A 14,479-nucleotide genomic window follows, 5' to 3' on the forward strand; every position below is an offset into this window, starting at 1 on the left:
TTATTGCTTTTATTTGTTACTTGTCTTTAAATTTCTGCAACAGACATGAAAACATTGTAGACAAAAGGAAGGTCCGCAAAACGGCTTATCAGCAGGTACGCGTGTTCATCGGAAAAGGACATTTTTTTTCTCTCTACTTGGTTCACCTGAGTGGGGTTTGCTGCCATATGACTGAGCATTTGCGGGATAATTGGTTTCCAAACAAGGGAGGCCCTCAGAGTAATGACCAACTGCAGCACAAAGCCTCTGTTTTCCGCCCGTTAGGCAAGAAAGAGGGCAAAAAGGAATGGTGCGAGTTGGAGGAATTTTAGCCTGCAAAAACTGCCAGGATTCGGCAAAAAACAAAAAGGTTGCAAACTATTCTCAGGTGGCCATTGATGGGTTTTCCTGTTGTTCCCGCTGGTGCAGGTAAACTCAGTCTGCTGCTCCTCAGACCTTTCACCATGAATAGACTGTTCAAAGCTGCATAAAGCGGTGGTCAGTCAGCTGACTGCTTCCGGTCTGCAGAACAACCTGGTCAGATTTCTGGCTCGTTAATAATTCAAGTTTTTAGCTAAGCAAAAAGAGAAATCGCTTTGAATGTAACTTTATTGATGGGTTCCAGCAGGAAGAGATATTTGGTGACGGTAAAAGGCCAATTTTGAAGTTCAGGAGATGAAGTCTTTGGATGACTGGGCTGTCCTCTTGGTTCTACAGATGTAAGACATGGATGCACAAATTCAACAATGTTGAGGTAAGAAATGTATGATGCTCTGCCTGATTAAATGGTGGATTTCATTCTTAGTGTTTTGCAGTTTTTCATCTGCACCCCTTAAAAACTTCTATCAGACTTTTTTTTATTTAAAAAATGACAAACTTACATCAAAAATAAATGCATGGATTGGTTTTATTGTGTACAGAGCAAGAATAAGGCGTATTTAACTGCCTGAACCTAAAGTCTATGAAACCCTTTTTTTAAATGATTTTGTTGTTTTTAAAACTAATAATGTAATGTTCAAGTCTTGAACCTGATATAAAGCAGAGATACAAAAAAAGAAAATAAAAGAATTGATATCAAAGTAGTGTAGGGCCTTACAGTAATATTTAGTAACATGTGTATTCGGATTAAAAATGGTCAAGCCAGTAAAACCATGAGGGGTTAATAAATGAGAAATCTTTTTCATCCTTGTATTTTTCGTCATTACTTGTTGAGCCAAATTTCTTATTTGGGTCCATAGGCTCCAGCTCTTCAGGTTCTTAAAACCACATCAGTCTGTCCTGTTGTTGTTGGTTAAGTGCAGCAGTTTTAATCTGCCTTCATTAAATGACATTTGTTTTAGGATTTTCTGAGGTGAAAGATTCTCTATAATTATTATTTACCCTATATATTTACTTATATGAATGTATTCTTTTAGAATTATTTTATTTTTCTCTTCATTTACCAGTTTTTCCTTTATTTAAGACACAATTTAAGGTTCTCTGTTTTCTTTTTTTCAGGGCTTAAATTTTAGTTTTTACATTCCAAACTGACTAATGCTGAAAGTTGTTCCTTGAGCTGTTCTTCTTGTGCTTCTTCCAAAAATGAGCTTAATTATTACCAATCATTTCATTTTGCTTCTCATCCGTATGTGAAATATTTACGCAACATACTTACATCACTTAAGATTATTTTCTATTACTGGATGCAGTACAAAGAAAGTCATTTAAAAATAACAATAGTCATGTAACACAATTTTGAAATTACTACTATAAGGTAAGGGTTTATAATCTGTAATGCATTACAGTTTGCAACTTTCACAGCACTATGCCTAAATAAGTGTTGATTATTGTTGAACAGTTTTCTTTCTGCAGTCTTGTGAGGAAGGCGGGAACAAGGCCAGAGGGCTGCAGGCCTTAGTGAAGGTTTACTGTAAAGCCGCTTCATATCCCCTTAAAAAGGATTACCTTTCTTTTTTTTTTCTGGACTCCCTGTCTCTGCAGATTCACTAAAAGGTTTTACCAAGTGGAGCTTCCATAAGGCTTTACCACTAGGTGAAATGGTTTAAGTTTGATGGAAGCAGAAAAATAAGATCACTCTCTTTCGCTTCAAAGTGTTTCTGGAACAGAGATGTGCTGCAGAGCTTCACAGCGTTAACATTTGAGTTATGAGGATGCACAAAACGGGCATCAGGAATTTACAGCAATGTTCCCAAATTGCAAAGTGATATTTCGAATTTTCTGAAATTATTTTGGTGCCTTAAAAAAGTGAGACTGTAATGAATGTTTTCATTTTGTTTCAAAATAGGAAACAAAGTGTAACCCGACCCTGACCATGAGTGTCCAGTATCCAGTTTCTAAACCACTATCCAGAGGGCTGTCCTCTTCAAAGTAGTGTTTGCATTGTTACTCAGCTTTCTTTAATAAAGCAGAAATTCCAGACATAAATTGATCTGGAAAACTATAGTTTGAAGTTTTGAAACATTTCTTTGCTTCAGAAAGTACTGCCAACCAAAGCAATCAAGAACTAAACTTCACATAACTTTGGTATTTTTTAAATGTACAAAATTATTGTGTTATTCATGAATGTATACAGAGATCTTTAAAACTTTTTGTGGTATCATTCTAGTATCAGTGGGATTAAAACACATTCTGTGTAGAAAGATAAACAATAACTTAAAAAATATTACATTCTGAAGGGGAAAAAAAGGCTTTTATTTTGGTAATCTCAATTAAGAAATTTTGCTACTTTTTGTTTATACTATAACTTCTGGGAAACAAATGTAGGAAACAAATATACATTGAAACATTATTTTTATATCCCATCCAGCTGCTTCCTCTATTTTCCTTTTTATCAAACCCAAAAGATCTTGAACTTTCTTTAGGATAAGTTTTATTTCTGCTTTTTTTTTTTAGTTGTAACAAACATTATGCAAAGAGTATTAATAGAGTTTTTGTTGCTTATGAGTACAGACGGTATCTCATTGTAAATACAATAATGTGCAAAGTAGCAGCTGCTGTGCTGAGTGTTGTTTGCAGAGTGGAGCTAAAGGTCATGTGACTTAGAAACTGTCAGTGTCTTCCTTGGTTACCTCCCTGCAACCTGAGGTGCTTCATATCAGCCACCATTATGAGTGGCTATATCTGCCACCTGAATATTTAACACGACTGGAGATCAGTTTGCAGGTTCCTGGTGAATTATTAATCCCTATGGATTGGCTAAATGAGTTTGGAGCAGTTTGAAGTGAAGCAGCAACAGGTGCTTATACAAAAACAAGGTAAGTCTGACTTGTGGCATTATGATGTTGGCTTTTTGTATGAATTAAAATCATCCCAGAGTATTTTTCAAACATTTGATTTTGCTATAAAATGAAGCAAGAAAAGGAATTTGTAATCCAAAATGTTGGTTTGGTGTTTTTATGCTAATGTATCAATTGTGAGTTAAAGCTTCTTTTCTTAACCTTTATGGTAATATTAATATTGCTGTTGTGGGTCATTCGAGTTTGTGAAGCCTTATGACAGGTCCATAGTGTTTTTCATAGCTGTCTAATCTTAACCTAGTGTTGAATTACACCTACATATTTTTTCATTAATTCAACATGTCTAATATACATAAGGGATTACAGTTATATGTCTCAGCCTCCGTGTTCATGTTGAATACCTGGTTTTACCTACAGAACAAGACATGTGGAAATGCAAAGAGAGGGAAGTTTGGCTCTAAAACACTACACTTCCTGTTGGATATCTCAGAGATTTTGATATAAAGTTATAAATGTTGGAACTAAAAGATATTTAAAATAGCCAAATTAGTTACAACTTTACTCCTTACCATAATTTCAAAAATAAATAGAGCAGTGATATATCCAAACATAGCTTATACAGAAATTTTTACAGACCATTTTTTCAGCAGACTTCTGGCTAAAGCTTTTAAGGCAGCTCTGAGACAAATTCGTTGTTGTTAAAAGTTTTGCTAAACCCCTTTAACACTGGAGATGTACTGAAAAGCGACTTTGCATTTCAACTTTGCACTGATATAACAGAGCAAAGCCGCCTTTCTCCACAACACAATCAGCTGATTTACCTTGATCACGTAAACGATCGGAGCACTTCACTACTGCTGCTTTTCCCTGCTTCAGAATCGACTGGAATTATGTTATTTGTGTAATTTGTTGAAAACTTGCAGTAGTCAAAAGAGCTAAAGCTCTGGCTTTTAACATTTAATGAAGTTTCCTTTATGAAAACGCAAACAACCTTTTAAGCAAATAAATTGCATCCCCTATAAAAGTGCTTTGTCGCCAACAATTTTAGGCTAACAGAAAATCGAACAACAGAGGCACACAACGGGCAGGTATGGCCATTGGCTTGTTAGGGTCATCACAGTCATAGATTTTCTGACATCAGTGGTTCCGAAATGTGATGAACTAAAAATAATTGCTTTAAACAGTAAGATATAAGAAAAAAATGCAAAATTATGCTCAAAACTAGGGAATTTTGATGAGGTTTCAAGTTTATTACTAAATATTAGTAACAATTTCAATAACTTGGCAAGATATTTAGTTAAAGCCATATTTTTACTTTAAACTCAGATGGTAAACTTATAAAAGATTTTATAAAATCAGTTATGCTTTTAGTATGAAATTTGACAATAACTTGTCCAAATTGTATTTTATTAGCTTTGCATTTGTAGCAAAAATGATCAGTAAATACTTTTTCTGCCACTTTATTTCCCTGAAGGACACACAGAAAGGTATCAGCTCTATCTGTTTTCTATAGGTTTGAGAGTCTCCACAGAAGATTGGAAATCTGAAATCCGCCCACGTGCTCACACGCCACGCAACAGCAAGCAGTCCATAAATCTGTTCTCATGTGGCAGGGGTTAAATGCAATTTTTCACATCATTTGCTGATAACCAAAAAGAAACGACGTCCCCTTCTGTCGCTCAGGGTCACCCAGCCCCAGTGATACATTAAAACGTTCATGAAAAGATGAGCAGACACAGGATTAAAAAACAAACACGCCCTCTTTCCATCTTGTTTATGGGAACATGTGCCATTCTCTAAAAAGGGGAAGTGTGTGTCCCGTTGTGGCAACATGGATTCTCACTCCATCATGCGTCTCATTTCTTTGACACCTAATGCTTCGTCTCACTGCCTCTGTTTTTCTTTCTGCACAGAGAGCTTTTGAAAATTGTCTGGCCTTTTTTTTTTTTTTTTTTTGATGATGACGATGATTAAGAATCTTTACAAAATGTCGCGCAAATAGATTTACAAAACACTTGACATAATAATCACCCCATAAAAAAATGTGCTTGACGGTGTGGCTTTGACTCACTGCTTCAGGTCAGTTAATCTCTGTATAATCCAATAGATCTTTAGCAGATTGTGCTCCTTAGAGGGTTTGGCAGTGACTGAGTCCCCGCGGAGAAGGCTTTGCTGTTGCTGTCGTTCTGTTATGATCCACAGAGACTCTTTACTTGTAGCTTCTCAGTGTCCTGATGAGTCAAAAGAAAATAACTTTTGCCATGTAAGTACACCCCCCCTCCCCTCTCTGCTTTAATTTGCTTCTTCTTTAAGTGGCTCCCCTGGTGTATGCATTGGTTGTACAGTAATAGATCAAATAGGAGGCTTTGGGGAATACACATGCAGATCTCTGTAAGCACTTTCCCTTCACAGCAGCTTGGTTAAGTCTGTGGCTGCCTGCTTCTCTGGGAGTCTAGATGGCTGATGATGTGTTTGTCCTCTGTGCTTTGCCACTGTAACAGTACACACTGTGTGACAAGTTTTGAGTCGTCCCTCCAACTGTACAATTTATCTTCAGAAAACCGTTTCAATTCATCGTGGTGTCCCCCCCCCCCAGGAGGTCACTTTATGGACTGTACCCTTACAAGTCCACCATGATTGGCTTTGAGAACCTTGGGGATCCTTCAAGCAACTGGGAAATCGTGGAGACCATTGGGAAGGGAACGTACGGGAAAGTCTACAGAGTCACCAGCAAAAAAGATGGGAGTCAGGCGGCTGTGAAAGTGCTGGACCCAATCAATGTAAGCTTGTTGACAGACCTGCATGTTCTATGAAGCATCAGGGTCTGACCATGCTTGATATATTTCTAAATAAGGAGCAGTAAATTGTCTTGTTTGTCAGCAGTAGAATGAAGAAAAGAAATACCTCATGGTAAATGTCAGTCTAAATTTTGATAAATCACGTGGTCTGTGTGATGTAAAACGTGTCATCTTTGAGGATGCTCCTAAACTCTGTTTCTCTGCTTAGAACGCTTTAAAATAATTACATTGATCAAGGTTTCTTTTCTCCTAATTTAATTTTGATTGGTTTTGGGGGCAATGAAGCAAAACCGTTTTCTTCAGCTTATACAACCAGAAACACATTTATTTATAACCGATGGTCATAGAAATGTGAAATTGGAATTTAATCTTTTCTCCAAATGGGTCTTTTGTGCAGTTTAATGTATCATTGTAGCCTAAAGAAAAAGCATAAAAGAAGTTAACATTTTGCAATTCAAACTAAAAGGTTTTCTCCCAGCTCTGAGGGGTTGGTGGTCCAATTCCTGGCTCAGTGGTTTTAGCCTTGGGTGCTCGCTGTGCATTTTTAGTTCTGCCATAGCTTGTGTAAGAAAAGAGGATTGCTCTTTTACATTTCGGACTGACTTTTACACCCTTTAAAGAAACTTTTTGATCTGAACTGCTAAACTTTCAATTAAAAAACAAATAAAAAATTTGGGGGTGTGCTAGAGCCTTCATCTAGTACTGTGAAGTAGATCAGGAATTTAGCTGGTGCACATCCCAAAATGATCAACCAGCTAAAACTACATGACTGTTGTTTGAAATTGATTTATTTCAAGCATTTAAAACAACAAATGCATCATGTGAATGCGAGAGTTTAGAATGCGGAGGCCTGAAATGTGAATATGTGCAAGTTTTCACTGTCTTTTCATTGGATGTGGTCTGTTCATCGCATTTTTCCATTGTGGTAGTGTTTGCTAATTTCTAAGTCCCAAGCTAATAAAAATAAAGTTATAAGCTTTGAGGGAGAAGCCTTTCTTTGCATAATTTCTGCTGAAACTGTAAAAACATCTTGTACCGTTTTCCTTGTTTCCGGACCCTGACCTTTTCACTAACTGGTCTCATGTGACAGTTTTGTTGCGACTGAATTTATGCTGAGACCAAAGCTAACTCTAAAGCCTTTGTGTTGTTTTTCCTCTCTTCTAACTCTTCATTTATCAGCACTCGCATCACTCAAACAGAGTAGGTTGCCAGTTTTCTTCCACCTTAATCTTGCTGCAGTTGTACTTTCTCCGTTGATCTATGTCAGTGCCCTTTCCTTCTTTTGTTTATGCCATGTTAAGTTTATGCATGCTTGCACACATGTATCCGTGCACACCTCCGTTTTGTGATAAGGACAGCCTCACAGGCAGCTCTCTGTGTAGGTGAGAGCTTGCTGGTGTCAGTAGAGCATCCTCTATCCTGGTGGCCGCATCAACCAAGATGCTGTGTTGATGGCCATGAAGATGAAGCTGCTTCCTCTCCCATTCTTCTCCCTGATTAGACCGCTGACACTATCGCTCAGGGATCCACCGAGACAAATTCTGCCTCCTTGACTGTTTATCTTTCCTCCCTCTGAAATTTACTTTGATAGAAACTCGCCTCCAGGAATAGCTCAGCCCAACAGCTTGCCCCTTATTTTTGTTGCTTTTGCTAGTTTACACTTTCAGCTATAAGTTTTTGCTTTTGCCAAGCATATCATGTAGTTCACCTAACAAAACTTCATTTAGATCTGCTTTTAAACTTTGCTTCTTTGTTCCTTCAAGGATGTGGATGAAGAGATTGAAGCAGAATACAACATCCTGAGGTCGCTGTCAAACCATCCTAATGTAGTGAAGTTTTATGGCATGTTTTACAAGACAGACAAGTTATCTGGGGGACAGCTCTGGTTGGTACTTGAGGTGAGCTCTTTCAAATTTATTTCAGGTCCTGAAGGGTCAGATGATATGACCATATTTATTTCCTTTTTCATGTAATAAAATTGTATAAAACTGTTACTTTCTTCCTTTATGTTGTGGGTGTCCAAACTTTGGGCCTGCATTCTTTTAACCCTCACAATAACATTGAATGTAAGTTAACTATTTAATGAAACTTTTATTGGAATGCGACATTCTTCATTTCTTCACATAGAACAGAAGTACTTTTTGTTTAGCAAGTTTCTGATTTGTTGACCGGAAATAAAATAAAGAATAAATGTCTGGAAAAAAAACCTTTGGTTAACATAAATCTGGGTTCATATGAAATGTATTTTTACCAAATACTCACTGTAAACTTATAAATGTAAATCATTTGAACAGAAAAGTAACACAATTAGGGATCCTATTTAGAAGTACAAACCATTGTGGTTTTAATCACAGAAATCTGTTGTTGTCGTTTTGGCCCTTAAGGCTCTCAAGGTCAAGTAGACAGTTTGTTGTCTCTGGTTTACAACAGCTTATGTTGTAATGTTGCCAATCGCACGCAAAAAATCATACACACAGTTCCTAAAAAGTGCTGCACATTATTGATTTTATGACAGAAGCCTGCAAACCCATGGAAATTTAAACATGTGTCTCATTACCTGCAAGTTCAGTAAAAATGCTTGAGGCACCTCTGTTGGATTTTTACCGTTGGCAGTTAAACTTCTTGAATTTGAACTGTTAGTAGTACTTAGTTTTTATCTGGAAAAATACTTTTGGGGTGAAATAAATAAACAATTGCTAAATGTGTCTGTAAATGAAGTGAAGAATTGAGAAATTAAACAAAACAGGAGAATGGAGAATTTCTTATTGCCTGTTAAAATTTGATAGATTTCAAATTGGATTTACAAAGATTTTTTTTAATTTAGTCCGTTGAGGACAGACAATGTTAAATAAAAAGTGTCTCTATTTGAGCTGTTGAGCTATGTAAATAATATAAAACAGAATTGTTGGGGTCAAGGTAAATCTGTCAAGTCAGCATCGAAACTCTCTCAGTTCTTTGTTGTTTTTTTTTCCAACTCCTTTGTCTTCAACTGTTTACGTAAAAGATTTCCTCATTTTACCTTTAAGCTTTTTTACCCAAAAAAATCTTAAATTGCAAATTTTTTCAACCAATGACTGTTCTTGAATAAAAGCAAAATCTAAGAACATCTTGAAGAACTTAAAAAAAATGCACATTAGATTTCTTTGGTTGACTAAGGAATATTGCTGCTTTGGCAGCAGTAAAAATGATTTCTGGGAGTAAAAAATGGTTTCATTTTTTTAATCCTCTTACATAAAAAGCTCTTCTCTATTTAAGCACTCTCATTCTACTATGCTTTGCTTATGAACCTACAATCCCAATTGCTCTGCTGGTTTTGCAGCTAACCCTGTTTCAGTAATTCTGATGAACTGGATTGAGTGAGTCCAGTTTCTGGCTGCCTGAACACACCTGATCCAGGTGACTGAAGCAGAGTAAGCTGCAAAACAAGCAGGGCGATGGCTCACAAGGAGCGGTGTTGGAGACCTCTAAGAATTTGGATCCATTATCTGGAGGAACAAAAATGTTTATTGAAGTCAAAGTAGACTTTGCTTATGAGTTTCATGAGAGAGAAAAAAATAAAAATTTGTGGGAACACATTTATGATTAAAAAACTGCTCCATATTCTGCAATTAAGGAAGCGCTCTGTTTTTAATTCAGTACTTAAAGGGCAAATTCTGTGATTTATTTTTTTTTTTTTTGGCTGCCATCTCTCATATGTCATATGCCTTATATGACTAGACAAAGGGGATTTGTTTGTACTATAAGCATTCCTTGTGAATATGAAGTAGAAGTCATGGCAGACATTTATCATATTCAGATCGTATCTGTTGTGTTCAACATTCACCCCACACTCAGCACTTTGATTTTTTACTCATTTCAAATTCTAAATCTTGAAGCCCCTGTCATCAGAGTCACTGCAATTTGTTTAAGGATTCAACTTCAGCAGGTGAATTCAGATATTCAGCAATCACTGAGGAAGAAAATTGCTAACGTTTTCTTACATCTGAGTCTCATCGCTGCTTCAGAGAGAAAAATGTAAAATATGCATGAATTTGTTTATTTACCAGAGAAAACCTGCTGCAGTCGTGACTCCTTCCATGCGCTCTCATCTCAGTGATGTATCCAAAGTGTTTGTTTTCCCCAAAAGTTAATTTTTGTCATGTGATGCTGTCTTTTCTTGTTGTTGTTTTTTTATCTGCTGTGTGAGGGCTTGCCCTCCACATGGATTATTATCTGGAGGGGTAAATGATGGACGAGTCACTGGTGTTTCTCTGTCTCCCTCCCAGCTGTGCAATGGCGGCTCTGTCACAGAACTCATCAAAAGCCTGCTCATGCGCGGCCAGCGTTTGCAGGAGCCCCTCATCTCATACATCTTATACAGTGCCCTGCTGGTAAGATGGTCTTCTGCGAAGCAGCTGAGAGGGGAGGGGGCTGCAAATATGCAGAAAACATTCAAGGGGAGGTGTTATTTTTCTGAACATCTATGATGTGGGTACTCCTGTTTTGAGATTCCTAATGCGACATATGTGATCCCTGTTTAGCTTTTCACCTTTTCTGCCCTCCTACCTTATAGGGTCTCCAGCACTTGCACAACAACAGGATTATTCACCGTGACGTCAAAGGGAACAACATCCTTCTGACCACTAATGGGGGAGTCAAACTAGTTGACTTTGGTAATTCTGTTTCAAAGAGAAACAATTTTGTGACACTGTTTTGTATCTTACAGCCCAACACTGCCACTGAATGTGAAGGCCAACACAATCATTTGATGTGCTCCATACCCCTAAGTCTCCTGTGCGGCATAAAGTCTTTCGTTTCACAGACCGTATCCTTAACCCTGGGCTATTATTGCTCATTTAAATTGTATTATTTGATCCTTTGCATATTAAAAGAAAGCTTTCCACAGCAAATGACTTTCAGTCAACCCCAGGCATGTTTATGTCCTCTGTGTCGCAGAGATGAAGAGGACTCATGCTGATAAAAATCTGTCCTACATAATTTGAAATGATTATTGGCCATTATTACCAGTGCTTGGCAGGATGCCATGCTAAACTGTACGCCAGGATTTATTCAGAAACTCAAACATTTACCACCTGACGTAAATTGAACGTATACTCCTGGGACATTCAGTCTGAGAAGCACGCCGTTGAATTTCAGACTCTGCTTTTCATCTTTTGTAGGGGTTTCAGCTCAGCTGACCAGCGCACGGTTGCGGAGGAACACGTCTGTCGGGACCCCATTTTGGATGGCTCCAGAGGTCAGGGTCAGCATGTTCATCTCTACCAGTGCAGCACTAACGGATGTTCCAGCGCTTTAATGCGTTCTTTAAGCAAGCAAGGTCTTCATGTTGTACAAAGAGAGAAAAGAGGGAGCGCCTCAGTTATTGCAGTCCCTCCTCTGTGTCATTATGTATTCCCCTCCTATTCTCCTCCACGGGTGCAGCTTTTGAGGTTGCCTCAAGGTTAATAGCTGGGAGTCTGAGGCCCCATTGGCTTACTGTTAGGTACAAATGATGTGCAGTGATTGGCTTGGTCAGTAGAGACCTCAGGGACAATTAGAATAAATTCAGCTTTGAAATGTAATGTCAGTTATAATTACGGACTGGAGGGAAGAGTAGCTGCTGAAGTGACTCGGCTTAAATGGCCCATGAATAAGCCTTTTTTTTTGTTTTTTGTTTTTTTACCAGGAGTGAGTAGGATACAGAAAAATTTAGATGTTTTTCCAAAAATAACTCCTGTGGTTTACAGGACTTGTTTCAGCAGTAGAATGACATTTGGTTTATTTTTGGATTGTTGTAAGTCGGTGACAGTCTGAATGAGCTGCTCAGGTGCCCCCTCCCTGTCGTTTCATGTTGGCAGGTCATAGCCTGTGAACAGCAGTATGACTACTCCTATGACGCTCGCTGTGATGTGTGGTCTCTCGGCATTACGGCCATCGAGCTGGCAGATGGAGATCCCCCACTGGCTGAAATGCATCCAGTTAAAGCCCTTTTCAAGATCCCAAGGTGAGTCCAGCAGAGGGCGCTGTGACCATGCAGCTGGAGGCCCCTCACACAAAGGCGACCATTCAGTCAAGACAGTAGATGACAATAGAAATGATGGGAGACAGCAGCTTTTTTTAATTTAATTTAATTTTTTTAAACTTTTTTCTCCTTTGAAATGCAGAATAAAAGCAAACTTGTCTGTTTTTTTATATTATAGAAGTGCATTTAAATATTTGATATAAAGAGCATCTGCTGAGCTACTGATCATTGCAAACACTAAAAGAAACCATGCTTTTATCTTAAAAGTGTTGATTTCTGCTCTGTGCCTGATGATCACGTGAGGCTTCAGTGACCTTCCTTTATCGGCACAATCCTGCAATTATCTCACAGTTGGGCTGAGATACATTTTCTGATTGCAATTTGCATTGGTGATTAGCTTCATTCACATTGAGATGAGCCTGCCACCTCCTCCCCATCACAATATTACCCCCGCCCTGCCCAGACAGAGCATGGCTTGTGTTGGGAGAATTACGCGAGTTGCTGCAGCCTTGCATTAGCACCAAGTTTGGTCCAGACTGAGCAGTGATTATAAGAGAAGGGCTGTCTGATAGCAGGGCGGGGCAGTGCTTTTTTTCACTGTTCTTGTAACGAGGACTTGTTGCTTTGGTGAGGATTGTTTAAAGTATCCATCCATCTTCTTTGTCCTGTCCAGGGTCATGGGGGTTACTGGAGCTAATCCCAGCTTCTTCAGGGTTAAGTCAGAGTACACCCGGGACAGGTTACCAATCTAATGCAGGGCCACACACAGTCACTCATCCTGTGGATCAAATCGCCAATCAAGCAAGCATGTGTTCAGGACTGAGGGAGTAAGCATATAAAGTAAACACATGTATGGGAAAAAAATGCAAACTTAACCAGGATTTAAACCACAGATTTCTTACTGCAAGGTGGCTGTGCTAACGTGCAACTGAGGAATCACCTTTTATTTTTTACTTAAGCTCACCTCAGATGATGCTACATATATCTAGAGCTGACATCCCTGACTCCACACTCCTGGAGAAATTTATGTTTTGGCCTTTTGCTATGAATTGGGACCTTAAAGGTTTAGTGGTTCTGTCATAAATTTCACTGAATCCACCCAGCCATGAAGCAGTTCTGGTAACATGTCACTTATCTTAAATATCTTCTCCACGTCCCTGGTTTCAAAGTCAGAACAAAGTGCAAGACTCCTGAATGAATTAGTTTTTAAATAAGGGACTGTGCTTCGTACTTATATTTTGGTGTGAATGCCCCAGTGACCCATAAAACCAGACAGACCAGCTCTATGTTTAATAATAGCAAACTTAACTTCACCAGTTCTGTGTCCTGATGGTAGAGTGTTTATCCTCAGTCTAGAGATCATTGGTTTGAGTTCATTGCAAGACCCTTAAAATGGAACCCAACACCTCCCTGGTTGACCTCTCAGCATTAAAGACCCACTCCGATCATCTTTTGATCTGTTTTCAAAGTGTTTCCAAAAAAACTGTCATTTTCTAGTACATAATATCTGCAGAGCAGCAGGAGTTCATTAGAAATCACCTCTGAGTTGTGGAAGAGACCTTTGGTGCAGAGCAACCCTGCCCCCCTTTCCCTACTCATTGCTGATAGCTCTCTGTTTATGCTCTCTCCCAGTAGCGGTTTTAGGCACGGGCCATACGGGCGATCGCCCGGGGCGGAAAAATGACGGAGGGGCGGCGCCAGCGGCTCAGCTCTTGTAAAATACTTTATGCATCACTATTGGTTTACTTATATCACAGAGTTTGTAACAGCCTGAAACCTGGCGGCGGCCCCGCCCCGCAGCTGCGCTCCCTGCTGTCTTTGAGAAGTAGACGCAAATGTGTGTGAGAAGGAGAAGGGAGGGGGCGCGGGGTGAAGAAGGAGAAGGGAGGGGGCGCGGGGTGAAGGGTGCAGGCTGAGGTGAGCACGGAGCACAAAACGCATGCGCAAACCTGGCTGGATCTTCTTCCAGGGGGGCAACGGTCGCGGGCCGCGGCTCAGTGCTGGATGAAAAAATAAAAATAAAAATCGCGCCGCCATGTAGCGAATTGGCGCCCCTGGGTGCAGCTGCACGCGCTCCTGCTGGAAATGTTTGACGAACGGGAGGGGGGGGCTGCGGGTATAAAAAAAGTATAAAAAAATCATGCTTTTTTGGTTATTTCAAATAAAAAATGGGAAAACAAAAAAAAATTCTTCACTTAGATGACAGTTGGTTTAGTCGACAGACTTGATACCTATGTCAGGACATTTATGCTAAATGCAAAAACATCTGAAATATGGAGAAAAAAGGTCAAAGCTGGTGCCCAATTTAGAAAGAAAAGAGAAGAAGAGGAGAAAAGAGACAAAGAAAAGGTTATTATCGCATAGCTAGATGCACGTTTTCTAAATTCGAATGCTACCTGCCCTACAACAACAACAACGTTGCAGAGGAAAAATCTCTTGTTTGGTCTATCATGACCAAAACTGAA

The 14,479-nt window shown here is 39.0% G+C and overlaps 1 protein-coding gene across 4 annotated transcripts in view; it reads left to right on the forward strand.

Annotated features, from left to right (window-relative positions):
- Window positions 1–4,558: 4,558 nt before the first annotated feature.
- myo3b (myosin IIIB) overlaps window positions 4,559–14,479 on the forward strand; it is a 73,318-nt gene continuing 63,397 nt past the window's right edge. For 2 of the 4 annotated variants that reach the window (XM_020713272.2, XM_023950544.1), the window contains exons 1-8: window positions 4,559–5,478; window positions 5,812–5,995; window positions 7,193–7,213; window positions 7,777–7,911; window positions 10,279–10,383; window positions 10,566–10,665; window positions 11,173–11,249; window positions 11,851–11,996. In XM_020713272.2, the coding sequence (XP_020568931.2) occupies window positions 5,450–5,478; window positions 5,812–5,995; window positions 7,193–7,213; window positions 7,777–7,911; window positions 10,279–10,383; window positions 10,566–10,665; window positions 11,173–11,249; window positions 11,851–11,996 (797 nt within the window). In that variant the 5' untranslated portion in view covers window positions 4,559–5,449. The remainder of the gene's footprint in view (window positions 5,479–5,811; window positions 5,996–7,192; window positions 7,214–7,776; window positions 7,912–10,278; window positions 10,384–10,565; window positions 10,666–11,172; window positions 11,250–11,850; window positions 11,997–14,479) is intronic. The other 2 variants (XM_023950545.1, XM_023950546.1) reach the window with 1 other exon arrangement.

This window comes from Oryzias latipes, chromosome 21, assembly GCF_002234675.1.
Source record: "Oryzias latipes chromosome 21, ASM223467v1".
In the NCBI taxonomy this organism is placed as follows: Eukaryota; Metazoa; Chordata; class Actinopteri; order Beloniformes; family Adrianichthyidae; genus Oryzias; species Oryzias latipes.